This window comes from Myotis daubentonii, chromosome 9 (assembly GCF_963259705.1).
Source record: "Myotis daubentonii chromosome 9, mMyoDau2.1, whole genome shotgun sequence".
In the NCBI taxonomy this organism is placed as follows: Eukaryota; Metazoa; Chordata; class Mammalia; order Chiroptera; family Vespertilionidae; genus Myotis; species Myotis daubentonii.
The window spans coordinates 84,630,231-84,655,504 of NC_081848.1; the positions used below are offsets into that span (position 1 = coordinate 84,630,231).

The window sequence follows — 25,274 nt, forward strand, 5'->3', positions numbered from 1 at the left end:
GGGGTGGGTTCCCCACGCAGCGTCCGATCCCCCTCCCGCCCCCCCCCCCCCGGCCGCTCGGCCCCAAGTCCCCTCCCACTCCCACCCCCTCGTCTGGAATGAAACCCAGCCTCAGCTCTGCCAGGAGGGATGTGACCAGCACGGCGTCCGGCCGCCGCCGCCGTCCTCCCCGAAGGGCCCCGGGTGGGAACAGGGTGTCAGCTGGTGGAAGGGGGCTCAGCCACGCCTGGGCACTGGGCCTCGGGCGTCTCCAACCCCACGGCCCCCGTGGGCCTCGGAGCTCGGTGGGGCCTCCACGGTGTGTCCCGGGCGAGCCACTCGGAGAAGCGACAGCTGGGCCTGGGGGAGAAATGGGTTTCCAATTCCGTCTTCCCTCTTTGTCTTTTTTAAAAAAAAACACATTTTTATTGATTTCTGAGAGGAAGGGGGAGGGAGAGGGAGAGAAACATCCATGATGGGAGAGAATCATGGACCGGCTGCCTTCTGCACGCCCCACACTGGGGATGGAGCCCCAACCTGGGCACGTGCCCCTGATGGGAATCGAACCCTGAAATCCTGGTTCGTAGGTCGACATTCAGTGACTGAGCCACGCCGGCCGGGCTTCCCTCTTCGTCTTAATTTTCACCGTGGCCTCCAGCTCTGTCGTCCTGGTCTCGTCTTGGAGATGGAGACGGTGTTAGCTGCTTCCCGGGCTCTGCAGGAGGGTGGGGGAGGGGAGGGTCCAAGAGCAGGTCCCCCTCCGTCCACCGCTGCCGCCCAACTTCCCAAGGGCACCCGGGTCTAAGCTGCGTCTCTGTGGTCAGAGCGTGAAGGGCTCGGAGTGGCGCCGGGGCTTCTAATGCGGGTGCGGGGGTCTCCGTGGGGAGACTGGGTCCTGTGGCCCAGAGCCGGCGCCCCCAGCCTGTGTCTAATACGTAGAGAGAACCACTGCCCGCAGGTAGTGAGCTCCCCGTTGCTGGGGGTAATCAAGGAGAGCGTGCCTGCCTGTGCGAGGGAGCCTTCAGTGGGTGAGGTAGGCGGGGGCTGGGGATGCCCATCTCCCTGGCAGGGTTTCTGTGGGGCAGAGCCTGGGCACGCAGCGGGCCTGCACATGTGTCTGCTGGAACCACAGCTCCTAATTTCCCTGAAGTTTTCACCCAGGTTCCTGGACACGTGGACTGGAAACGTCATCTGCTCACCAAGAGATGGGGTTCCTCCGTGAGGGGTGCTTGTGCCCACAGTCAGGCCTCACGCCCCGCCCTGCGCTGTCTGATCGGGGGACGGGGTCTCATCTGCCCCCCGGCTGGCTCCCTGGGCCCACAGCCGTGGTGGGCGTGGTGCGTGGGGAGAGGAGGTGGGGCTGAGGCTGCCCCTCGCCCGCCTGGTCCTGGCTGACGTCCTCACAGAGACCCCAGGTCCCTTCGCTGCTCCGAGTGGGACCCATGTGTTTGGGGAACTCGGTTCCGTCCCTCTTCTCCTCCGTCCTCGGTGGGGAGGGAGGTGGGCCCTTCCAGGTCCCTGGATGTGAAGGGGCTGCCTGGGATGGTGGGGGCTCCGTGGGCCTCGGCGAGGCCCCCGCCCCGTCTGCACACACGCTGCCCGCGCCCCTGCTCACAGCCACGGCCGCGAGGGAACTTGGCGAGTAGTGCACTCTGTGATTTTGGGAGGGCGTCCACGCAGACGGATGGAGGCGGGGTGAGCATCGCGAGCCTCCCACGCCCCCAGAGGGTTCCCTGAGCCTGAGTGTTCGTGGGGCGCACATGGCCAGACCCCCCTCCAGAGAGGGGCTCCCTGCGTCGGCCGCCGTGGCCGCTGAGATGTCCCAGGCAGGCGGGCGGCCGGGCCTGTGGCCACAAGCCCGACGACCCTCCGGCCTTCGCAGGCCCACGCGGCCTGTGCCCGGGTCGCGCTGCAGGCTCCCCGCGGGCGCGGCCAGGCCCCTGTTGGGGATCCCCGAGCACACGTCATGGGTGTGCGTGCGGACTGGCCTCTGCCCTGAGGAGGTGATGCGTGCGGACAGGCCACGGGGATGAGGGTAAAGCCCCCAGGCAGGTCGGCGTCCGGGCACCTCTTAGCGCTGCGGGGCTCCGGGCTGGGTGCCGGGGCGAGGGCCCCCGGGCCAGCGCCATGGGGACGGCGTGTCGTTCGGGGCCGTTGGGAGGCTCAGAGATTTGCATGCGGCTGGTACGGGGCGCAGGCTGGGGCTCCCTTCTCTCCGCGCGCCTCCAGCCGCCATCCTTGTCACAGGTCTGTCACCCACGGACCTCCACTCACACGTTCCTGTTGCTGTTTTTGCCTCCTCTCTCTCTCTCTTCCCCCCCCCCCCTCTCTCTCTCTAATTTGGGAAGCAGTTCTCTTAGCAACAGGAACCCGCACGCTTAATCACAGCCCAGCAGCAGACGCGCGGGCGGTGCAGCCCGGCCCCCGGTGCCCCGTTAGTGTTCAGGGGTGACCCTGCCACTGCCCTGAGCCCCAGGCGTCCTGCCTGTCGGTGTGTGTTACAGGGAGAGCTCTCTCGTCCCCCTCCCTTCTCCCTCCCTCCTGGCCCCCCTCCATCCCTCCTGGCCCCCCTCCGTCCCTCCTGGCCCCCCTCTGTCCCTCCTGGCCCCCCTCCGTCCCTCCTGGCCCCCTCCCTCCCTCCTGGCCCCCCTCCCTCCTTCCCGGCCCCCCTCCCTCCCTCCCGTCCCCCCTCTGTCCCTCCTGGCCCCCCTCCGTCCCTCCTGGCCCCCCTCCCTCCCTCCTGGTCCCCCTCCGTCCCTCCTGGCCCCCCTCAGTCCCTCCTGGTCCCCCTCCGTCCCTCCTGGTCCCCCTCCCTCCCTCCTGGTCCCCCTCCGTCCCTCCTGGCCCCCTCCCTCCTTCCTGGTCCCCCTCCGTCCCTCCTGGCCCCCTCCCTCCTTCCTGGTCCCCCTCCCTCCTTCCTGGCCCCCCTCCCTCCTGGCCCCCCTCCATCCCTCCTGGCCCCCCTCCGTCCCTCCCGGCCCCCCTCCCTCCCTCCCGGCCCCCCTCCCTCCCTCCCGGCCCCCCTCCGTCCCTCCTGGCCCCCCTCCCTCCCTCCCGGCCCCCCTCTGTCCCTCCTGGCCCCCCTCCCTCCCGGCCCCCCTCCGTCCCTCCCGGCCCCCCTCCCTCCCTCCCGGCCCCCCTCCGTCCCTCCTGGCCCCCCCTCCCTCCGGGGTCCTGCCGGGTGGAGATGCTAATGTGACCGTGAGGACGCTCATTAATCCGCCGCCGGAATCAGGGCGCGCCGCCCGTCTAATTGTCTCATCTCCCTTTAAAGGGGGTTCTGGTTTCTCCAGGGGAATCGCCGAGCCAGGGGAGGGACGGCTCCGTGGCTGAGTCCTTTGAAGGGAAATCTGGGTCACGGCAGATTCCGGAGGCGGGCGGGCTGCCCGGAGCGCGGTCCCGCGTGAGGCTCGGCACGGGCTGCTTCAGCCTCCGACGCGCTCGCTGCCTCTGCCGCCGCCGAGCACGCGGCGCTTCCAAAGGGAACTTGGCTTTTTCTAGGAAAATCAGCCAGGACAGCGCCGTGCGTGCCGACAGTGCGCCGAGGGCGCGTGGGAGCAGCCGTGGCCCGGGCGCCGGCCGGCTTCCCTGGGATCCCCGGCTCCGGCTGGCAGATGCCCGAGGATGCCCGGCCCCTGCTCCCCCCGCCCGCGCCGCGCGGATCACAAAGGCAGGGTAGCGGCGCTCACATGACGGGCGCGGGGAGAGGCCGCCGGGCTTGAGCGGCTCCCAGCGGACAGGCAGACTATGGGGTGGGCTCTGGCAGCGGCGCGCCGGGGCTGGCATGCCCAGCGATGCCCGGAGGCACGCCGTGCCCAGACGCCCGCCGCCGCGCCCCGGGTCCAGGCTGCCCCGGCGCCCAGGGGCCGGACGGCGCTGCTCGCCTGTCCCCCCGCCGAGAAGGTTATATAATGAGCAGCGGGCGGCCCGAGCGGAGGGAAGATGAAGTCTTTGTTAAATGCCTTCAGCAAGCGGGAAGGTAAGAGGAGCCGGAGCCGCGGGCACGCGGTGCCTGGGGGAGCCCTTCGCGCGGGTTCTGGGGGGGCGGTGGGGGGCGCTCGGCTCCTCCTGGAACTGCTGGTCCTTCGCCCCGCGTGAGGGCGTAACCGCATCCGCTGTGTGGGCTCCGTCCCGCGTCTGGTGTGGTGACCCCCTGACCGTGCGGCCGGTTGTATTTTTGTCCCCGAGTCCCGGTCCCTGGCAGGACCGCATTCCAGAGCGTGCGGCCCGGAGACGGTGCCCGGGGCACGTTCGGAACTAAGTTCCAGGGAAATAAGGGAAGTTGGGGCTCCCGTCTGCCCGCTGCCCGCAGGCTGGTGAGCCCAGGACAGGGAGGTCAGGACGCACGGGGCACAGCGGGCTCCTGGGCGGCAGTGGCAGGGGTGGGGACGCCTCGCGGAGGACTTGGAAAGTGTAATTTTTATTGGGGACAGAAACGTGTAATAAGTGCCAGGAGGACGGGGAGGGGAGCCCCACCAGGGAGAGTTCGCGGGCCGCCCGCCCGGGAGAAGGAAGCCGGGGGGGATGGGAATCGCTGCCAGGCGGGAAAGCAGGTGTTTTTAACCCTTTTCTCACACGCACACACGCGCGCACACACCGTGCACACACGTGCACATGCATGCACATGCACACACAAGCACGCACGCACGCCCTCCGGGGAGCCCGTCAGAGGAGAGGCTGGGGCTGGGCAGGCTGGTGAAGATTGGGGTGCTTCAGAGGAGTTGGGGAGGCTGTGAAATAGGCGGCGGAGACAGGGACGCTGGTGCCATGGGTCTCGGTGACCGAGCGAGCCCCTCCCCCCCCAAGTCACCTGTGTGCGTCCGTCCGTCCCCTCAGTGACTCGCTGGCACCCGGCAGGACCGACCTGAAAAGGTCCCGGGCTCCGTCCCCTCGTCTCCCAGGCGGCCGGCCCTCCCCCGGGGGCCCCCCAGCCTCCAGCCCGGACACCCCGCAGCCTGTGCCGTGGGAATCCTGTGTCCATGTTCGTCTCTCGCATGAGTAACCCAGTCACTCCGTGTTTATGACCCACCCCAGTGCGGGGACCTTTTAGTCATTTTTATTTTCTATTGATCTCAGAGAGGAAGGGAGAGAGAGGGAGAGAGAGAAACATCCATCATGAGAGAGAATCACGGACCGGCTGCCTCCTGCACGGCCCCACTGGGGACCGAGCCTGCAACCCGGGCCTGTGCCCTGACCAGGAACTGAACCAGGACCACCTGGTTCCTAGGTCGACGCTCACCTGAGCCCCGCCGGCCGGGCCAGTGTGGGGCCCTGGGCCGGGGACGTTGGTGTGAGGTGCTCTCTGGTCTGTGCCCTTATTTCATAGACGTTGCTCCCCTCTGAGTCCGTCTGAGTGTGAGCAGGTGCCCCCCCGCCCCGTGCCCCGTTCTGTGAAGGGCATTAACCCTTCCCAGCAACGTAGGTTAGAGAGCAGACGTGACTGCCCCCCCTGGGAGCTGGGAGCTGGGGGTCGAGAGAGGCAGGCATTTCCGGGTCTGGGGGTGCCCCCTGGAGCCGGGGTCCCCTCCCCGTGTTGGCGTGAGCCCTGCTGCTGTGGGCCGGGAGGCCTCGGGTGCTGGGGTTCTGTGGCCACTTTCTCTGCCCACCTGTGGGAGGTGTCGGCTCGCTGTGGCCTCCAGTCTGCAGACCTGTGCCCGGCAGGCCTCGCCACCCACAGCCGCCACTTGCACTGGCCACGGTCCCTCCGGCCCGGCTGCCCCGAGACAGCGATGCCGTGTCTTCTCCCTCGCGACCAGCAAGGCACACGCTGGGGGACTCCCCCGAACAAGACCTGCCCGGCCAGTGGGGAGGCCTTGGCTGACGCCTCCGGCCCCGGGACAGGGCCACGGACGACCAGCCTTTCTCGGGCCGCCCTCCGGGCAGCGGGCGTCCGGGTCCTGTGCTGGGGAGTCGCGTGGATGGGGTTCTGGCGGGGAGCCTGGCCCCCCTCCCACCACCTCAGTGGGCGTTTCCCCCGGCAGAGGCTGCGGGAGGAAGCAGAGTGACTCCCACGGGTTCCTCCCAGGTCTCCTCGCTGCCCCCAGGACGTGAGCTCCGTCCCTGTGCGTCCTCATTAATCCCCTGCCCTCCGAGCGCCCCCCAGGGCCTCCACCTCTGCCCCCCAGGCGCCCCTTCTACCCCCCCTCCTCCGCAGGTAGCGAGCGTGCATGGCTCACAGCCATCTCTGCTACGGCGCCACCTCTGTCCCCCAAGCTCTGGTGTCCTTGTGGGCGGGGCTGGCAGCAGGGCATCGCGCAGGCTGGCGCGGACTGCTCCCCGCAGCCTCGGGCTTGGGCAGCGGCCGGGGGCCGACCAGGACTCTGTGCTGAGCGCCTGGAGCCGTTCCTCCCCGTGAGATGCGGGAGCCCGTGCCCGCCCGCGGGAGAGCGCACGGGCTCAGCCTGCAGGCGTGTGGCAGCGGGAAAGCTGCCGGGGTGTTGGGCGCGAAGGAAGCCGCGCCCCTTGCGGCCGGGGTGACTGGCGTCTTATCCCCCCAACCGCCCCGCCTGGACAGCTGCACTTCTTTAGACGCCTCTTTCTGGGAAGGACACTTCCTGTCTCCCCTTCCCGAGTCCCTCCCCATCCCATCCCGTCCCCCTCCTGGGGGCAGTGTCCCCACCGAGTCCCTGGGCCCTGAGGGCCCCGCCTCTGGCCTGAGCTTAGTAAGAAGCCGGGCGAGGCCTTCTCCCCCCCCCCCTCCCCCCGGTTCACGCTGCTGGGTCCCCGTCTATGGTGGAGGGAGGAGCGTGCTTGGGGTTGGAGCCGGCTAATTCCACCCGGCAGGTCTGAGGCCGCGTCAGTGTCCGGGGGCCACTGGCCAATGTCCCCCCGACACTGCCCTGTCCTGGAGGCCGAAGCCCGAGACCCAGCCGCCTCCTCCCCAGGCCTCTCTCCCGGGCATGTGGACGCCGCCTCCTCCCCGGGTCCCACAGTGCCCCTCTGGGTGTCGTGTCCTGGTCCCCTCTTCTCCTGAGGACCCAGTCACACTGGGTCAGGGGCGCCCCGTGACCTCACTGTACCTCAGTTGCCTGTTTAAAGTCCCGTCTCCAAATAGGTCACGCTCTGAGCTCTCGGGGGTCCGGGCTCCAACGCCTGGATATCAGGGGGGGACCCTCACCCCATCCCGGGGCCAGGTCTGCGGGAGGGACTCTGTGGCTGCTCCGTGTCCTGGCCACGTGGTGAGACGGCCACGTCCTCACACGTGTCTGCGCTGCTTCAGGGTGCGCCCCTGTTCACAGGCCGCATGGAAGCCGGACCCGCGTCCCTTCCATCTGCTGCTGAGCTTCAGCCTCCGTGTAACGCGGACACGCTCCGTCTCCCGTCCGTGCTTCTGTGCCGGTGCGTTCTGTCCACGGGCCCGCGGGGCCTCACAGAACTCACGGCGCCCTCCGCTCGGCTCGCGTGCGCCCCCTCGAGGCCACGGCGCCACGTGCTCACGGCCTCCCCCTTCTCTCCCCCCAGTGCCCTTCCGAGAGGCCCCGGCGTACACCAACCGCAGGCGCCGGGCCCCCAGCACGCTGGCCGCCCCCCGCGTCCTGCTGCGCTCCAACAGCGACAACAACCTCCACGCCAACGCGCCCGACTGGGCCGCCGGCCCCGCCTCGCACCGCAGCCTCTCGCCGCAGCTGCTGCAGCCCGTGCCCGGCCAGGCCGACGGGGGCCCGCGGACGGTGGGCGGCTACGTGCCCGGGCCCCGCAGCCGCTCGCCGTCACTCAACCGGCTCGGCGGCGCCAGCGAGGATGGCAAGAGGCCCCTGCAGCCCTGGCACGTGGGGTAAGGCGGGCGGGGCGGGCGGGGCGGGCGGGAGCTGGTCTGGGACGCGGGGCGGGCGGGCGGCTGGGTCTAGATTCTGGCTGAGTCCCTCGAGGGAGGCGTCCCCGGTGCTAAGAATGGGTCAAAGCTGAGTGAAAGGGTCCCCCCGAGGCAGGAAACCCCTCTCGCACCCCTCACTGGGATTACGGCTGTGATTCAGGAGCGCGTCCCCTTCCTCCGTGTGAGCGCTAGTGAGCTCCCACGGGCGCTGTGCCAGCCTGCGGCAGCGGCAGAGCAAACACGGCTCGCGGAGCGAGGGCAACAGCGGGCCTGTGACGGGCCCCGCCTGAGTGTCCCTGTGCGTGTGGGTGTATGTGCGCGTGTTTGTGTGCACTTGTGTGTGCATGTGAACGTGTCTTTGTGCTTCTCTGTGAGCGTTTTTGTATGCATGGGCGCACATTTGTGTTCACAAGTGTGTGCACGGTGTTACATGCATGTGTGTGTACGTGCATGGTGTGTGCATGCACGTGTGTGTATACTTGTGTGTATGCAGTTGTGCTTTACACATGTGTGTTTTCATGCACTGTGTGTGCATACACTTGTGTGTGCATGTACTTGTGTGTGTTGTGCATGCACTTGTGTCATGTGCATGTGTTTTCATGCACCATGTGCACGTCTCTATGTTCTTGTGTGTATGTGTGCATGCATTTGTGTGTTTAAGCACTGTGTGCACATGTATGCAGGCACTGTGTGTGCATGTTTTCATGCACTGTGTGTGCATGTGGTTGCACGTACTTGTGTGTGTGCATGCATTTGTGTCGTGTGTGTATGTGTGTTTTCATGCACTGTGTGCATGTGCATGCAGTTGTGTTGCATGTGTGTGTCTGTGCTCATGTGCTGTGTGTGTGTGAGAATCACAGCAGCCAGCCTGCCCTGAGTGCCGACGCCAGGGCTCCCTGACACGTGGCCTGGACCCTCCCTGGGCCGGGGCCATACTGGGGCTCATCTCTGGCGCCTGTGAGGTGAGGGTCTTGGAGAGCCTGCTCCCCAGGGTCTTCCCGGACCCGTGAGTGCGTCCAGGGGCCTTGCACAGAGGCAGTGCTGGTCCACGCTGGCCCTCGGGTGAAGCTCAAATCCACGTCCAGGCTGGGTAGGGACCGGGCCCGTTCCCTCTGTAACAGGTTGTGGGCAGAGCAACTGACCCTCTGGTTCGCCCGGATGCAGGACTACATCCCGTGTGCCCGCTGCTAACCCCAGGGCGGACAGCCCCCTACACGTGGGCCACTGCCTGTCCCAACCAGGGGAGCTGTCCGGGCCCAGCCAGCACCCCCTGCTGGTGACCCCTGTCAGCTGGCCTCCCTGCCCCGCCCGGCCCTCCCCCCTCCCTTCAGGGCCTCCCTGCCCCGCCCAGCGTTCAGGATCCTCCACCTACTTCCTACTCTGTTCACTCTGTGTAACGCCCTCACGGCCCCTCCATCGGGAGCAGGTGTCAGAACACCCTTCCTTGTGACGGCTGCGTAATAGTCCGTGTGGATGGGCCGCTTGTGGGGTTCCACCCTCCGTCCACGGACACGCGGCTGCTCCCACATCATGGCTGCCGTGACTCAGGCGGCTGTGAACGTGGGTGCGCAGAGGCCTGTGAGGGTCCCTGCTCGCGCTCCGTGGGGACACGCCCAGGTGGGGTTCCTGGATCTGCTTCGGGCTTTTAAGCTCGAACTCTGCCCCAGGGCCCTTGCTCGTCTTTAGCCCCAGCTCAGGCCGGAGCTGCGAGGGGACTGCTGGCCACCGGGCGTCGCTGGCAGCGGCCTGGCTGCAGGTCTGCGTGTGCCCTGTTCTGTCACCAGCCGTGACCCCCCTCTGCTCCTCCCTCGCAGGCCGGCCTTCCCGCCCGGAGCCAACAAGGACGCGCCCTCCGCCTTCCCGTACCCGGGGCCCAAGCGGAAGCTGTACAGCGCGGTGCCCGGGAGGCTCTTCGTCGTCGTCAAGCCATACCAACCCCAGGTCGACGGCGAGATCCCCCTCCACCGTGGGGACAGGGTCAAAGGTCAGTGTCCAGGCCCTCCTCTGCTTCTGGGGCGAGGTTGGGGTGAGGTCCCTGTGGGAGATTCGGAGCCCCGGGCAGGAGGGAGCAGAGTGAGGCTCCCGGCCATTCTCGGGGCGCAGCTTCCGTGTCCCCGCTGTGTTAGGGGACAGCGCCCACGTGGAGCAGGACTCCCCTGGGGAGAGCAGGGAGGGGACGCCTGGGGCGTCGAGGGAAACCGGAGGCCTCCCGGAGAAGCTGTGCTGGCAGAGGTCCCGGCACAGGTAGATGGACCAGAGCAGCCGTGGGCAAACTACGGCCTGCGGGCCGGATCCGGCCCATTTGAAATGAATAAAACTAAAAAAAAAAAAGACCGTACCCTTTTATGTAATGATGTTTACTTTGAATTTATATTAGTTCACACAAACACTCCATCCATGCTTTTGTTCCGGCCTCCGGTCCAGGTTAAGAACCCATTGTGGCCCTCGAGTCAAAAAGTTTGCCCACCCCTGGGCCAGAGCCTGGCCGCTGACATGCTGACCCCGGGCCTGGCCTCCAGCCTGCTGACCTCGGTCCTGGCCGCTGACATGCTGACCCCCCAGGCCTGGCTGGCATCAGCCCCCCACACCCACTAACCCAGGCCCTCCCAGCCCGGCCCCTCCCACTAACGCCGTCCTGTCCTGTCCTTGTCTCCAGTCCTGAGCATCGGCGAAGGGGGCTTCTGGGAAGGCAGCGCCCGCGGCCACATCGGGTGGTTCCCGGCCGAGTGCGTGGAGGAGGTGCAGGGCAGGCCCCGGGACAGCCAGGCAGGTGAGGCGCCTCTGCGGCTGGGCGGGAGGTGGTCCGAGGGGCGGCGGGTCTGCGGGGCGTGCGGGGCAGCCGGCGGGTGTGTAGTTCCGGAGGAACTGAGCTCAGAACAAGGGCCCGCAGGTGGGTGCAGTCCCGCGGGCTCTGTCCGGACCAGAGACAGGGCGCGGCGGTGCGTGGAGCGTGTACGGAGGAGGCTGTGTGGTGCTGTGCCAGGCACCTGCTCCAGCTCCCTTGTGGTCTCCGGTGCCCACCTCGCAAACAGGCGTCCACGTCTCTATAGAAACCGCTCAGAGCGGCCGGCGTTCTCGAAGGGAGCTGTGGCCGGCTCTGGGGCTCCCGAGGGGGCCCTGCTGGGACCTTTTAAACCTGGGGCCGAGGGGTCAAATCGACGGAGAGGCTGAGAGGCCACCTGCCTGGTGGTGCTGAGCAGAGCGTGAGAGTCGGGGAAGGCGAGCCCGGGTGTCTTGTTAGAGCAGCCGGGCCCCTGGCCGCCCGGGCTCTGGGTGGGAGCTGCTCAGCGCGGGCGCCGGGGTGGCCACGCTCGCCTCGGGCCCATGGCTCCGCTGTGTCCCCCGTGCGGACCGCTGGCCCCTGGCTGGCCCCAAGCACAGATCCCGAAAGGGCTCGGAGTCGGTCATCCACCAGAAAGGAGGTGCTGTGATGCGCGGGCGGAGGTGGTGCCTGCACAGGGTCGCGGACGGGAAGTCGTTGGTTTTGTTTCTGGGCGCGGGAGACGGGTGTGCCCGGTTCACAGCAACTCACCTCTGTGCCGACTCAGCCTGGAGAGGGGACCCCAAGCGGCCGCATCCTGCGGGGAACTGCCATCAGCCGCGCGTGCCCCTCCCCGTGCGCCTGGCGTCCGGGATCCGGAGGCTGGGACAGCCCCTCACACGGGACAGGGTGCGTGCCCGCGGGTCTGCGGGTTTGTGGAGAGGAGGCCACCGGCCTTGCCCTGACCAGGAGGCCGAAGGGCCCCTCGTGTGGCCGTGAAACGCTGCAGGAGCGTGAGCTGGGGCGGGGCCCGCTGCTGGGCGGACAAGCCCACGCCTGGTGGCTGCACAGTGTCCTGCCCTTCTCGCCCCGGAGCCTCTGCCCCCAGCCGCAGGCACGGGCATGGAGGGGCGCTGGCTCTCATCCCTGCTGTCCAGGGCCAGTCCCGTCAGCCCGGCCGCCCTCGGAGACGTGCAGACCTGGCGCGCTTTCCTGCTGCTTAACCAGCGCATCGGCCGCCAGAGCCCAGCGGCGGCTAAGGGGTGGGTGGTGGCGTATGCCAGCCGGGCCTGGGGTGTGGGGGACAGGCCGCCTTGGAGCGTCGGATGCCACGACTGCAGAGGGCGGGGAGGCTCAGCAGGGAGGCAGCTGCCCGGACTGCCTCCACCCAGCTCGGAGCTCTGCCCGGAGGCGGAGGCGAGTGCCGCTGGGAGCTGCCACCACGTTCCGGTCGGGTCTGGGGGCTCCCTCGGGGCCGGGCTCCCCGAGTCCCGCTAGCGAACACAAGTCCTGTCGTCACATGGCCACGCACCCTCTGCGCGACGGCACAGAGGCGGCGGGTGCGAAATAGGATGTTTTTGTTACCGTGGGGACATTTAACATGTAGGCGGGGGCTCCGCCTGGTCTCTGAGATGTTCGTCAGCAGCCACGGGGCGGGGCGGGGCCCTCAGGGAACTGAAATCAGCGAGGCCTCCTGGTTGTGTGAGCCGCCGTGGCAGGAACGCGCCCACCCTCTTTCTTTCACGCCATTTTATGAAAGCGCACGGGGAGCCGGCGGCCTGGGCGCGCTGCTTTGTGTTGTAAATGCCGCTTCCCACGCCTCCCACGCCGGGCCAGCCCCGAAATAGAGTCCTGCCGGGTCCGCCTGGCGTTGCCGGTTCTCCGGCGAGCTCCAGTTCTCGGTGACGCTCAGGGACCCAGGCCCCACTGTTCCGCCCCTCCCAGCAGCTGGGTGGTTGGCCCTGGTTCCCATGGCAACCCAGGGATGCTGGTGCCACCCCTTCTCCTCACAGCCCCTCCTGCCTCCACGCGATGTGCAGCTGCGTCCGAGGTCGCCCTGCACAGCTGCACCGCAGCCCGGGGTTCTGGAGAGAAGGGGTGTGGCTCAGCCTTGGGGTGGGGACCTTCTCACCCCCACATGGGCGGGTGACCGGTTACAGTGGTCTTCTGTGATTAAACATGACCTCCTTGGGGCTTCAAACCACACACAGTGTCCTGGCCAGTGTGGCTCAGTGGCTAGAGCATCGGCCTGTGGACTGAAGGGTCCCAGGTTCGATTCCGGTCAAGGGCACGTACCTCAATTGAAAGCTCGATCCCTGGCCCTGGTCAGTGCATGTGCAAGAGGCAACCAATGGATGTGTCTCTCTCTCATTGATGTCTCTGTCTGTCTCCCTCTCCCTTCCACTCTCTCTACAAATCGATGGGAAATACCCTCGGGTGAGGGTATAAAAAACCAAAAAACCCACAGACCCGGGTGGCTCACAGTCCGGGAGGCGCAGGCCCCAGGCCCAGCGTGGGCAGCGTCTGTCCAGGGGTGTCCTCTCCTCTGGCTGTGGACGGCCGGCACTCCTACTATGCCCTCGCGTGGCCGCCACACACAGCTCTGGCGTCCCCTCCCCTCCTGACAAGGACACCAGTCCCATAGGGTCAGGTGCCGCCCTACGACCTCGCTTAACCCCGATTACGCCCTCGAGGCCCAGCTCCGGGCAGCCATGCTGGGCTCGAGCTTCAGCCGTGAGCTGCGGGAGCACAGCTCCGTCCACAGCCTCGGGGCGGAGGCGTGGCCATGGCCGGGCTCTGCTCCCCCGTCCACATTCTGCGGACGCCTCCCTTCATCTCCTTCCTGCCACGCAGTCCATCCCAGGGGGCGGGGCGTTTGTTGTCTGAGTCGAGGGCAGTGACTGTCCTGGGATGTTACCTGGTCAGGGGCGAGCTCACCTGTCAGCACCCGATGCCTCTGGTCGGCCCCAGGGCCCGTCCACAGGACACACACCTGGAGCCGCACGCTGATGTGCGGTCACAGGGCGGGGCCAGAGCTTCACCGACCCCCGGCTGTGTGGCCGTGGCACGCTCTCAGCCTCTCGGAGCCGCGGTTCCTGCTCTGTGGAGTGGCAGTGGTGGTTGTGCGTTCCCAGCAGAGCTGCTGCGAGTGTGGGTGAGTCCCTCGCGGAAACCGCCCAGCAGGCCGGCTGTCAGACACACTCACTGGACATTGATTCTCGGGTCCCTGTCACCCCACACGCCACATCTGCACACACACGCCGAATGTGTGGGCGTAGCCCGACCGACACCCAGCCCAGCCACCGGCCTCCGGGTGCTGCGTGGGATGAGCTGGGACCTAGGGACTTGAGCTGGAGCAGATTGAATCGGTGCAAACGGTGGGAGTGAAGGTCAGGGCCTGCAAGTTTGCAACACACGTTGGCGAGGCCCATCGGCCAACAAGTCCTGTTTCCCATGAGCGCAGAGAGCCAGGAGGACGGTGGATGCGTGAGTGGGTGTGAGGGTGGGTGGATGGAAGGATGGGTGGGTGGGTGGATGGATGGGTGTGGATGGGTAGATGGATGGATGGGTGGATGGATGGATGGGTGGATGAGTGGATGAATGGATGGGTGGGTGGATGGGTGTCTGGATAGATGCATGGATGGATTGGTAGATGGATGGATGGATGGATGGATGGATGGATGGATGGATGGATGGATGGATGGATGAATGGATGGATGGATGGATGGATGGATGGATGGGTGGGTGGATGAGTGGATGGATGAATGGGTGGATGGATGGGTGGGTGGATGGATGGGTGGATGGATGGATGGATGAATGGGTGGATGAATGGGTGGATGGATGGATGGATGAGTGGATGGATGAATGGGTGGATGGATGGGTGGGTGGATGAGTGGATGGGTGGGTGGATGAGTGGATGGATGAATGGGTGGATGGATGGATGGGTGGATGGACCTGGCATGGGGTGCTTGCAGACACCCACTCTTCCTCTCATGCACGGCTCCCCAGGTTCAGCTGTGCAGCCCTCACTCGAGCCCGCTCCTACACGCTCGGGGAGGCTTTGTTAGAAACGGGGCTGTGAGCAGCAGGGAGGGGTGGGGTTTACGAGGCCTGAAAAATCCTCTTTGTTGGCCTCCCAGGCCAGGGCCTCTCTGGGTCTCGGCCCTGGAGGTTTTCAGGGAGCAGCTCCCTTCAGCCACCCACCCCTGCCGGTGCCCAGTGGCCTCAGACTGCCTGCTGCCCGACCTGCCCCCGAATCTGACAAGTAGCCCCCCCCCCCCCCAGGAGCTAGGATGTGCCGGGGCTGGGGCACCCAGATAACCTGCTGGTGAAGGTGGAGAACAGCTGTTGGGGCGGGGCGGGCAGCTGTCCCCGGGAGCAGCCTGCTCCTGTTTCCATAGCACCCAGCCCCACCCGACCACCCCCTGCGCCCCCCTCCCCCCCCCCCCACACTCATCCACAGCAGCTCCAGATGTAAGCTATGCGAGGGCATTTGAGTAGAGCAAGCACGTCAAACTCAAAGGCTAACGCGGGCCAAATAAACAGATTTACGTGTCTGTGGCCGCAAAAAAACAAAAGCTTCCATTTTCATAGAAACGTAGGTTTATTTCAATAGAGACATGCTGAATACAAAGGGCTGAAATAAATGAGTCACCGTTAACATAAAATAATAGAACATTTTAATAAAAATTAATATTTTTCTTGAACATTAACTGACCAGACACTGAATAACTACGTAAATTAATAAGCATAATTCAAACCTATTTTTCTTGTTCTCCGAAAGCAAAATATTTCCTGTTGCGCACACCAAACAAGTCAGTCCAAGACTAATGAGGTGGCCATCGGCTGCTAAAATATTCGCTGCTAGTGTTAGTGGAGAGAAATGGTGCGCCTGCGCATAAGGCATGTAAGGGAAATGAATGCAACACAATTATAGTCATCAGTCATTAGTGAACATTTTAGTTAGTTATTAATAATTATGTATATCAGGATACTGTAAAAACTAGGTTACAGCCGGTTACCCCGGTTTGGCTCAGTGGATAGAGCATCGGCCTGCGGACTCAAGGGTCCCAGGTTCGATTCCGGTCAAGGGCATGTACCTGGGTTGCGGGCACATCCCCAGTAGGAGATGTGCAGGAGGTGGCTGATCGATGTTTCTCTCTCATCGATGTTTCTAACTCTCTATTCCTCTCCCTTCCTCTCTATAAAAATATCAATAAAATATATTTAAAAAAAAAACAAAAACAAAAAAAAAACAAAAAAAAAAAACTAGGTTACAAAATTTTTATTAAAACGTTTCTTACATAGGGTTATGTTGGCTGGGCCACAAAAACATTTGTTGTGGGCCGCATGCGGCCCGTGGGCTGTGAGTTTGACATGCTTGGAGTAGAGGTTTGAATTGTTTTGAGCAAGAGAACAGGATTTATGGGAAACTGAACCCTGCGGGGGCGGGGGGGGGCTGCCCCAGGCAATGTACTGCCTACTCACTGTTATGCCAGCCACCCTGGGGCCCTGGCGGGATGCCCGCATCCTGTCAGAGTTCTCATCCTCTTCTGAGCTCCCAGACCTCTTTCCAGGTCAAAGCCTGGTAAGTGAGGGATATTACTCTTGTACCTGTCAGGCCTCTTGGTTACAAAGGGTAAAATTCAAGCTCCACTTGGCTGAAGCCAAAGAGGGGTTTAGTAGCTTTCGTGTTCAGGAATGACAGCTTCAGGTCCGGCTGGATCCAGGTGCTCCGGGAGCCAGGAAACTCTTTCTCCATCTCCAATTTCTGGTTGGCTCTGCATGGACTCCCTCCTCCGGCAGGCTCTCCCCGCACCCTGTGGAGACGTCCACCAGCAGCACCCGGTTAAGGTTCGACTGTGTTAGCGGTCAGAGAGGAAGAGCGCCTCCCTCCCAGTCATTACAAGAGAAGGGTCAGGGTTGGGTCTTGCTGGACTGGGTTTGCATCCTGTGCCCATTCTTGACCCAATCACCATGACCAAGGGAGTGGTTGGCTCCATCGGCCAGACCAGGATCCCACTGCCCACCCTCTGAGGCCCTGGCCACAGCACATACACTAAACATGGGCGACGGGTGTCTTCCCAGAAGCGAGACATGGACACGTGGCAGGCCGAAGGCACATGTCCATCATTCCTGCTCCTACACCCCAGGATTCCTGCCCCGGCGTTTGGTCTCACTCCCTGGGCTCCTGTCCACTGGCTGCCCTTTTCCTTTATGCGTTTCTTCCTCCTGGCGCCCGAGAGTCTATTAGGGGAAGAGCTGGAATGCCCCCTGAATCCTCAGCGCCTGCCCCACACAAAACTCGGCACAGAACAGGAGCCTGTAAGTGTATGGCGGCCAGCTGGGTGGAAGAAGGAGGGATAGGCAGATGGCTGGCTGATAGATGAGTAGGTGGGTGAGTGGAGGGTGAGTAGATGGGTGGATGGATGGGTGCATGAGTGGGTGGTTGGGTGAATGGATGAGTGGAAGGTTGGAGGATGGGTGAGTAGATGCATGGATGGATGGATGGATGGATGATGGTTGAATGGATGGATGAGTAGGTGGGTGAGTGGATGGGTGGATGGATGCATGAGTGATTGGTTGGATGAATGGATGGGTAGATGGATGGATGAGAAGTAGGTGAGAGGGTGGGTGCATGGATGGGTGCATGGATAGATGGATGGAGTATAGAAGGGTGGGTGGATGGGTGGGTGAATGGATGAGTAAGTAGTTGAGGGGGTGGGTGTATGGATGGGCGGATGGATAGATGGGTGGGTAGATGGATGGAGGATGGATGAGTAGGTGGGTGAGTGGATGGGTAGATGGATGCATGAGTGTTTGGTTGGATGAATGGGTGGATAGATGGATGGATGAGAAGGTAGGTGAGAGAGTAGGTACATGGATGGGTGGATGGATGGATGGATGGATGATGGATGAGTAGGTGGGTGAATGGATGGGTGGGTGGGTGATTTTATAATTAAATGGTAGCTGATGGGATGACAGACTGGCCGTGGGTCACACACCCTGTTAACTGCAAGCAGTTCAATGTGCCGTCATTTAACTCTCGCTCGGCCCTGAGAGAGGGAGTGGAATAGAGTGGGTGGCACTGGGGCACTCCCGTTGGGGGGTCAGCTGGCCAGCGTCCTGAGTGAGTGAGTCAGGGCTCTTCTGGTCCCGTTCCCTGGCCCCGCTCCCGTCCCCCCAGGTCGATCCCCTCTGTGCTCTGGCGCACCCTGCACCCCACACCCCACCTGATGCCTGAGGCTCGGGCCCGAAGATCGCAGCCCCCCTCCTGGAATTAGCTTCTGGGAGAGCTGAGCTCAGAGAGGTTGGCCCCTCCCCAAGATCACACAGGCCCGCGCCCCCCACGGAGTCGGCTGAGACGGAAGGACACCCCCTAGCTGACCAGGCAGCACTTTGTTTCTGCCCAGGTAACTGAGAGCCGTTCTGTAACACGGCGGTGAGTTTCCAGTTTCCGAGAATCCGAGTGCCATGCAGAGCTGTCCTGTTAGGACCCCCCCCCCCCCCACACACACACCACCCCGTGCCCTCCCAGCCATGTCAGGAGGCCCTGACCTTAGAGGAACCTCCCCCCACAATGCTCCCCTTCCTCTGGGTCCTTCCCTGGACCTTGCAGGAGGGTCCTGGCCTGTGATTCCTTCCTCGGCCACTAGGTGGCAGCCGCTGGGCACAGAAGCCAGGAGAGGGGCACTGGGCTGGGGACACACCCCAGAGTCCGGCTCCAAGGAGAGGCCTGGGGACCATGTCCTCCCGAGAGCAGGGAACTAGTTCTCAGGGTCAGTCCTCCGAGCAGACCCGCTGGGCCTGACAACGGAGCCACAGGCCTGAGGTCCTGTTGCAGTCCCCGGTTGGGCTGGGGCCACCAGGAGGCCGACAGGTGGTGGACAATCGCGGGGGCTGCAGGGCGGAGGGACGTAGGGCAGCCCTCCGCACACTCTGATCCTCCCGGGAGCCGTGGGAGGCCGGGCACCCCCGTGGGAAGACTGCGGGCGGATTTTCCGTTTGTCCTGGGCGCCTCCGGGACCTCCGTGACCTCTGTGACCTTCGTGGCAGCGGTCATGGGGAGGCTGGGCACACGGGGCGTGACTGACCGAGGGTTTTCATCTTAGACGGTCAGCGTGGACGAGGGTCCCAGAGCGTGCGTCCGAATGCCAGCCTCGCCACCTACGAGCCGCACGCTGTCATGGGGGCCAGTGACACAGCCCCCTGGGCCTCGGTTCCCTCCACCCCCCCCCCCCCCCGCGTTCAATGGGGTAACGGAGCTTGCCCCGTTCCGTTGTTACGATCCCTGAGTTAAGAAATGTGAATCGAAACCGAGGGTCTCGGTTGGGTGCCGTCCTGAGCCCCAGAAGGTCCTGGTGGATGCCGGTCAGGGCACAGGCCTGGGTGCGGGCTCCATCCCCAGTGGGGGGCGTGCAGGCGGCAGCCGGTCCATGAATCTCTCTCCTCATTGACGTTTCTCTCTTGCTCCCTCTCCCTTCTACCTCCAATGTTCACTGGTAGTTACTAGGTGCACGTGTGTGCGTGGCACCTCCCTGAGTGCACGTGTGTGTGAGTGAGCCTGTGCACACGGTGTGCCCGCGTGTGGGTGCAGCCAGAGCACCTCCCACCTGCGTCCTGCAGGCCACGCCCCCAGCTTGTTTCCTGGGCCAGTGCTGTCATTCCCCCCCCACACACACACACACGCACACACCGCAGCTCCAGGCGGGTGCTCAGGTCCCGGCTCCGCCGCCCACGTCCCAGGTCCTGGCCCCACAGCCGCGCTTGCGCAATGAGGCAAAGTTCGCTGACCCTCCTGGAGTCCGCAGGTGCTTTTGGTCCTGGGACTCTAAGAGCCGGTTCGTAAACACCTGCCAATCACCAGAGTGCACTCTCCCGCCCCAGCGGCAGCCTCTCCTTCCATTTCTCTTATCAGCGCTGCTCACACCTGTGCCCGAGGCTTCAGAGGCGGACGTCCTGTCCCCGAGAGCCGCGGCCTCCTTCACGCCTTATCTCTGGCGGCCGGTGCTCCGAGTCCGCCTCGCCTCGTTCTGAGCCAGAGCCCGTTAGTGCTGACGCTGGTTCCATCCGCACAGCCCTGCCTGCCTGTGGGGTGGGGCCTGGGAGCCGGTGGCACAGCCAGGTGCGGGCCTGGGCGTGTGGCTTCTAAGATCGGGATCCCACGCCTCTCTCGTATTTGGTCTCAGGCGTTTCCTCATAAAAGAAGTCCTCCAAGTACGGGCCGGACCCGGGCAGGAAACAGTTTCTCCCTCTGGAAGAGCGTCCCAGTGCCAAGCACCAGCCCTGTGTGCAGCGGCTTGAGGGGCAGGGGGCCCCCTGCCTTTGGCCCTGTGGGCACAAGGCCAGACTGGAAACCAGGAGAAAATTGGGCTTGGGCAGCCATGACCTCCGAGAGGGGGTGACACTTGACTGGGGTTTTGAAGGTTGAATAGGAGTTCGCTGGGAGGAGGAGAGGGAAAGGTCTGCTGCAGAGAGGACTGTAAGCTGTCTGCTTCCCTGGCCTGTAAGGCCACAGAGGGTTCGTTGAGAGAATTTTAAAATTAATAAATAACTTTGAAAGAATAAGAAAGTTGTCAGATGGAGGAGGAATGGGCGGGTGAATGAATGTATAGGATGGAGGGTGGGCGGGTGAATGAATGTATAGGATGGAGGGGGGTGAATGAATGTATAGGATGGAGGGGGGGTGAATGAATGTATAGGATGGAAGGGGGGTGAATGAATGTATAGGATGGAGGGGGGTGAATGAATGTATAGGATGGAGGGGGGGTGAATGAATGTATAGGATGGAGGGGGTGTGAATGAATGTATAGGATGGAGGGTGGGTGGGTGAATGAATGTATAGGATGGAGGGGGGTGAATGAATGTATAGGATGGAGGGGGGTGAATGAATGTATAGGATGGAGGGGGGTGAATGAATGTATAGGATGGAGGGGGGGTGAATGAATGTATAGGATGGAAGGGGGGTGAATGAATGTATAGGATGGAGGGTGGGTGGCAGCTGAATGAATGTATAGGATGGAGGGTGGGTGGCAGCTGAATGAATGTATAGGATGGAGGGGAGGGTGGGTGGGCGGGTGAATGAATGTATAGGATGGAGGGGGGGTGGGCGAGTGGGCAACACTTCTGGGGATTTGAGTGGATCTGAAGGTAAGAGAGGTTCCTGGTAGGTGCACAATGATCAATGGATCAATGGGTGGTTGGGTAGAAAGGGTAATTGGACGGATGGACGGACGGATGGATGGATGGACAGACGGATGGATGGATGGACAGACGGACGGACGGACGGATGGACGGACGGACGGATAGGTGAATGGACAGATGATGGATGGGTGGATAGGTGGATGGAAGGACCGACAGACGTGTGCATGGACGGGTGGGTAGAGCAGTGATGGACAGGTGAGCAGGGGTAACACAGATGAACTGTGCCCCCCCCCCCAGGTGAGACCACCCGCCCCAGGGCTGCAGGGCCTCGAAGAGCTTCCCATCTGGGGAGGGACTCCCCTCCCCCACCTGCCCGGGGAGGGGGCAGACTGGCTGTGGGTGCGGGGAGCACCCGGCCACGCCCTCCATCGCTGCTGCCAGGGCGCAGCTGAGGCTCCCGCTGTGCTCCGGGGGGCGTGCGGGGCGTGCGGCAGGTCCCAATTACTGTTTCAAAGACCCCGGGCGACCGTGTGATCAGAAATAGCTCGGGCGGCGATGCTGCGCCCCAGCCTATCGGCCAGGCGGGGGGCAGGGGAGGAGCGCGGCTTCGATCCCAGGCCCCTGGCACATTGCCTGGGGGGCGGGGGCTGCTTCTACGTCCCCGTTTTCAGGAACAGGAGGGATGAGACCCGGAAGGACCGTGTCCACCCTCGAAAGGGTTTCCCGAGGCTCCCAGGGCAGGCGGTCCAGCAGGTGGGAGTCTGAGGCCACGGAACACGGCGCACTGACTGGGCACCTACTCCGTGCCCGTCCCCAGTGGGGCCTTTCTCGGGCTGTCACAGGAACCTAGTGTGGTGGGTGCTGTGTGTCTCGTTCATGCCCATGGGAGGTGGAGGTTCGGAGGAGCCCACGCGGTCGGTCCCTCATTCAGCGGCTGTTCACTGACCACCTACTGTGCGCAGGGCACTGTTTGAGGTGTTGCTTGGTGCGGGCGCCAGCCCAGCAGAGGGCTCTAGAGAAGCAGCCTTTCTGGGCCCTGCTCGCAGGACCGTCACGGGCGGTGAGCGGCTCCGTCCCGCGTGGGCCTCACACCTGGCGTCTCCTGGAGAGGTGGCCGCCGTGGCCGCCCTGCGCACGCGCTCTCCGCCCTGCACACCCACGGCGGAGCCTTAACAAATGCCTCGTTTGTCTTCTCATTCCTGTGCCAACTGCCATTGCTGCTGTGGAGCCCATGCAGGCTCCTCGCCATCTGTGTGCGGGAGAACCGGCCCCACGGAGCCTGTTTTCTAGAATCACCTGCGCCCCGAGCATGTTTGAGCCGTGAGAGTGTGGTTGGGCACGGCCACATCTTGCTGGACACGGGAGCCCACAGCGCCCGGGGCTGGCCGGTCTCCCGGCCATTAGCACAAAGAAACAAGGACAGTGGTGTCCTGGGGAGTCACACACCCCTTCGCGTCCGGCGGCTCAGCTCGCCCCCACTCAGCGAGTGACACCTCAGCCAGGGAAAGGGCCGCGCGGGAGGAGAGGGCCACGTGGTTCCTCCCGTGCCCAGGGCTGTGGGTCGCGCTCCGATGCGCAGATGTTGGCCGGGCACCAGGACAGGCGTGTTGTCCTGAGGATGTGGGCGTGGCCAGTGGTGTGCAGGGTGCGGGCGAGGGCGCGAGGGAGCCACCTGGCCTGTCACTCCCTGCTTTCCCGGGCTGGACCCTCGGGAGCCCGCACCGTCGGTCTTCCCGTCTGTGAAATGGGCTCGGTCCGGCCTCCTTGGGGGCCGGGGGTCCACAGTGGAGCAGGTGCTGCAGCCAGAGCTGGTGATGCCCGCTTCTGCCGGGCGCCTGGTGCGCCCGCGTCCTCGCATGGCAGAGAGCGAGCTCTCGTCCCTCTTCCTGCGAGGAACTGTCCCAGGCGGGGCCACCTCTGACCTCCTCGAACCCTAACCCCTCCAGGGCCCCACCTCCCAGCTGTCACCGTGGGGACAGGGCTGCAGCACAGAACTTGGGGGACACAAACACCCTGTCCATGGCGCTCGGTGACAAGATACCAGGCTGGGGCCTGCCCGGGCCCGGATAAGAGTCGAGGAGCCGGGTGCTAGCCTGGACTTAGAGGGTGGCGGGCGCCGTGGGTCTGCGCCCAGGGCCAGGGCCACGGAGGACGCAGTGCAGTGCCAAGCGCAGGGGGACAGCAGGGGCCTGTGGGATCAGCAGGCGCCAAGCCTGAGCCACAGGCCTGAGTGAGGCCGGTGTGATTACAACCCGCGGAGGCCTCACCTTCCGGACCCGCCTCCGGGAGGCTCAGCCTCGGTCCTTGGCCTCGCTCCTTCCTCTGCCCCCAGGGGCCAGCAGGGTCCTAACCCATAGGCCTCAGCCCCGGCCCAGGCTTAGGCCCAGCGGTCATCCCTCTCATGGCTCCCAGTTAGTGGAGACGAAGGCTGCTGGTGACAGGGAGGGGAACGGCTTGGGCCAGGGGACACTGGTGAGCAGCAGAGTCTGAGGCCACATCATAAGGAGCGTGTGTCCAGGGCAAGGGAGGTGAGAAGACGACCTCCCGCCGTCACTCCCCCCTCCCGCCCCCGCAGTCTCCTGTCATGTTTGGCGTGAGGCTGGCGTCAGGCCCCCAGGGTCCCCGGGTCAGCAGGTGCCCTCCCAGAGCCCGGCAGGGGCTAGTGCAGCTGCTCTCGCCCCAGGGCAGCCACGGCCACTTCTGTCTTTGCACGCCGACCCCCACGCTGGGGGAGTCCCTGTTGCCCCCGTACAGGCCCCTCGCTGAGCACAGATGTGCTGCGCCGCCCAAGCCTGCATACACCCCGTCTCCAGGGTAACGCAGAATTCCCCCCGTGCGGCTTAAAATATCCTGCCATTCCCAGCCCAGCGGCCTGTGGCTGTTCCCGCAGCACCGCCTCCCCCAGCAGGGGTGGAGGTGCGTGTGGAGGGACCGTCCTAGGTCCCCCTTTCCCAGCAGCCCTCTCCGCCGTCCCCGGGTGCCCTCTGGCCTCCAGAAGGGGTAGCTGACCTGCGCCCGTGGGCTCCGGGACCAGGCCCAGCCTCTGGCTGACAGGAGGGTGGAGGCTGCCCCCCTCCCCCGCCCTGGGGCCTCCTGCCCAGCCGCCCCCCTCCCCCGCCCTGCCCTCTGGATCCTCAGCCCGGACCCTGCCCGTCCCCCGCCGTCGGGGCTGCGTTGGCCAGGGAGGCCCAGGCCGCTCTGTCTCGCTCCCTGTCACTCTGTGCCGATGGCTCCCAGGCGCCCCTCTGAGCGTGACTTCACACACACTCACTCCTTAACGCCGCGCGCTCACTCGCTCCGAGTTTAACTTTCTGATGCTGCCACACCTGCTCAGAGCACCGGCAGCACATTCCCACGCCGGGCGGCCCAGAGCCCATGGGTGTCGGGGGTCGGCCGCCACGCCTCTGCCCGGCTGGGCCCACCTGCCCTCCTGCCCTCCCTCTGCCCACCCGGGGGGGGGGGGCGGGGCGTCCCGTGAAACGTCACTGAGAAGCAGGGGCAGCCGTAGTGTGCAGACCCCTGTCCCGGGCCCACAGCTGCCGCTCCCCCGGAGCCGGGGTGCCCCCCCATTCCAGTCCCAGCTCTGCCTCAAATGATTGCGAAGCCCAACGTCTCGGTCCCCGTGTTTAGATGCAGATGGTCCTCATTCCCACGCTCAGGGCCCGGGACCGAGGCCGCCCAAGGCAGGTGCTCACCACTGTGACGTCAGCACCAGCCTCTGTGACATGGGCGGCTGCTCTCACACCCGCACTGCCCAGCGCCGTTCCTCCACCTGCAATGCCTTCCCTGCCTGTCCGCCTGCCGAACTCCTACTCCGCCTGCAAGACCCCGCCCGGAGTGCCCCTCCCCCCCTCCAGCGCCGCCCTCGCTGCTGTGGCTCCCAGGGCACCCACGCCTCCCTGCCGCCACGCGCCCGCTCTGTTGTGCTCTGCTCCCGTCTGTGCCCCGCGGCGGCTTAGTCATCTCTCCAGGGCGCGCCCGACAGGCAGAGCGGCTCGGGTTCATTCATTCAGCGAGGATGTGACGTGTGGGGTGCGGGGGGAGGGGCGGGCTGCATGTCACGTGGCCAGACAGTGGCTCGGAGGCCAGATATTGAACTCAAAGGGAATGAAGGGGTGAGTCGTGCGGACATGGGCGCGGGCGTCCCAGGCCCAGCAGCAGGTGCAAAGGCCCCGAGCCAGGCCCGGCTCCCGTGTCGGGATCGGCAGGAGCTCCCGGCGAGCGGGACGGGGCGGGGAGCACGGGGTCGGAGAGGCCGGCGGCTCCGGGAGGCCTGCGGGCCAGGGAAGCACCCGGCCTTGTTCTGACGGGCGAGGCCGTCCAGGGTTTCAGTGGAGGCTGTGACGTCAGGCTTTTGAAGGCGGCTCCGTCTTCCTGGGCGCGAGGCCAGAGGCACACGGCCCAGCGCGGCGTGTCCGGGAGGCAGCGGGGCAGCGGCTGCAGAGACCGCACACCGGCCATCACCCCCGTCGCATGGGGAGCGGCAGGAGTGGGGGGTTTGGGAAAGTGAGGTTCCAGATGAATCTAAACCGGGGCTCAGCCCTGGGGGCTCAGGGGCTGGGAGCCTCGTCCCCGAGC

The 25,274-nt window shown here is 64.8% G+C and overlaps 2 protein-coding genes across 9 annotated transcripts in view; both read left to right on the top strand.

Annotated features, from left to right (window-relative positions):
* Positions 1-25,274, top strand: part of LOC132241819 (tumor necrosis factor receptor superfamily member 6-like) — a 215,580-nt gene that overhangs the window by 122,492 nt on the left and 67,814 nt on the right. The window lies entirely within an intron of this gene.
* SHANK2 (SH3 and multiple ankyrin repeat domains 2) overlaps positions 1-25,274 on the top strand; it is a 178,489-nt gene that overhangs the window by 48,188 nt on the left and 105,027 nt on the right. For 7 of the 8 annotated variants that reach the window (XM_059710659.1, XM_059710660.1, XM_059710662.1 and 4 more), the window contains 3 exons: positions 7,441-7,753; positions 9,607-9,776; positions 10,449-10,562. In XM_059710659.1, coding sequence (XP_059566642.1) covers positions 7,441-7,753; positions 9,607-9,776; positions 10,449-10,562 — 597 coding nt within the window. Of the gene's footprint in view, positions 1-3,192; positions 3,959-7,440; positions 7,754-9,606; positions 9,777-10,448; positions 10,563-25,274 lie in introns of those variants that run through there. The other variant, XM_059710666.1, reaches the window with a different exon arrangement.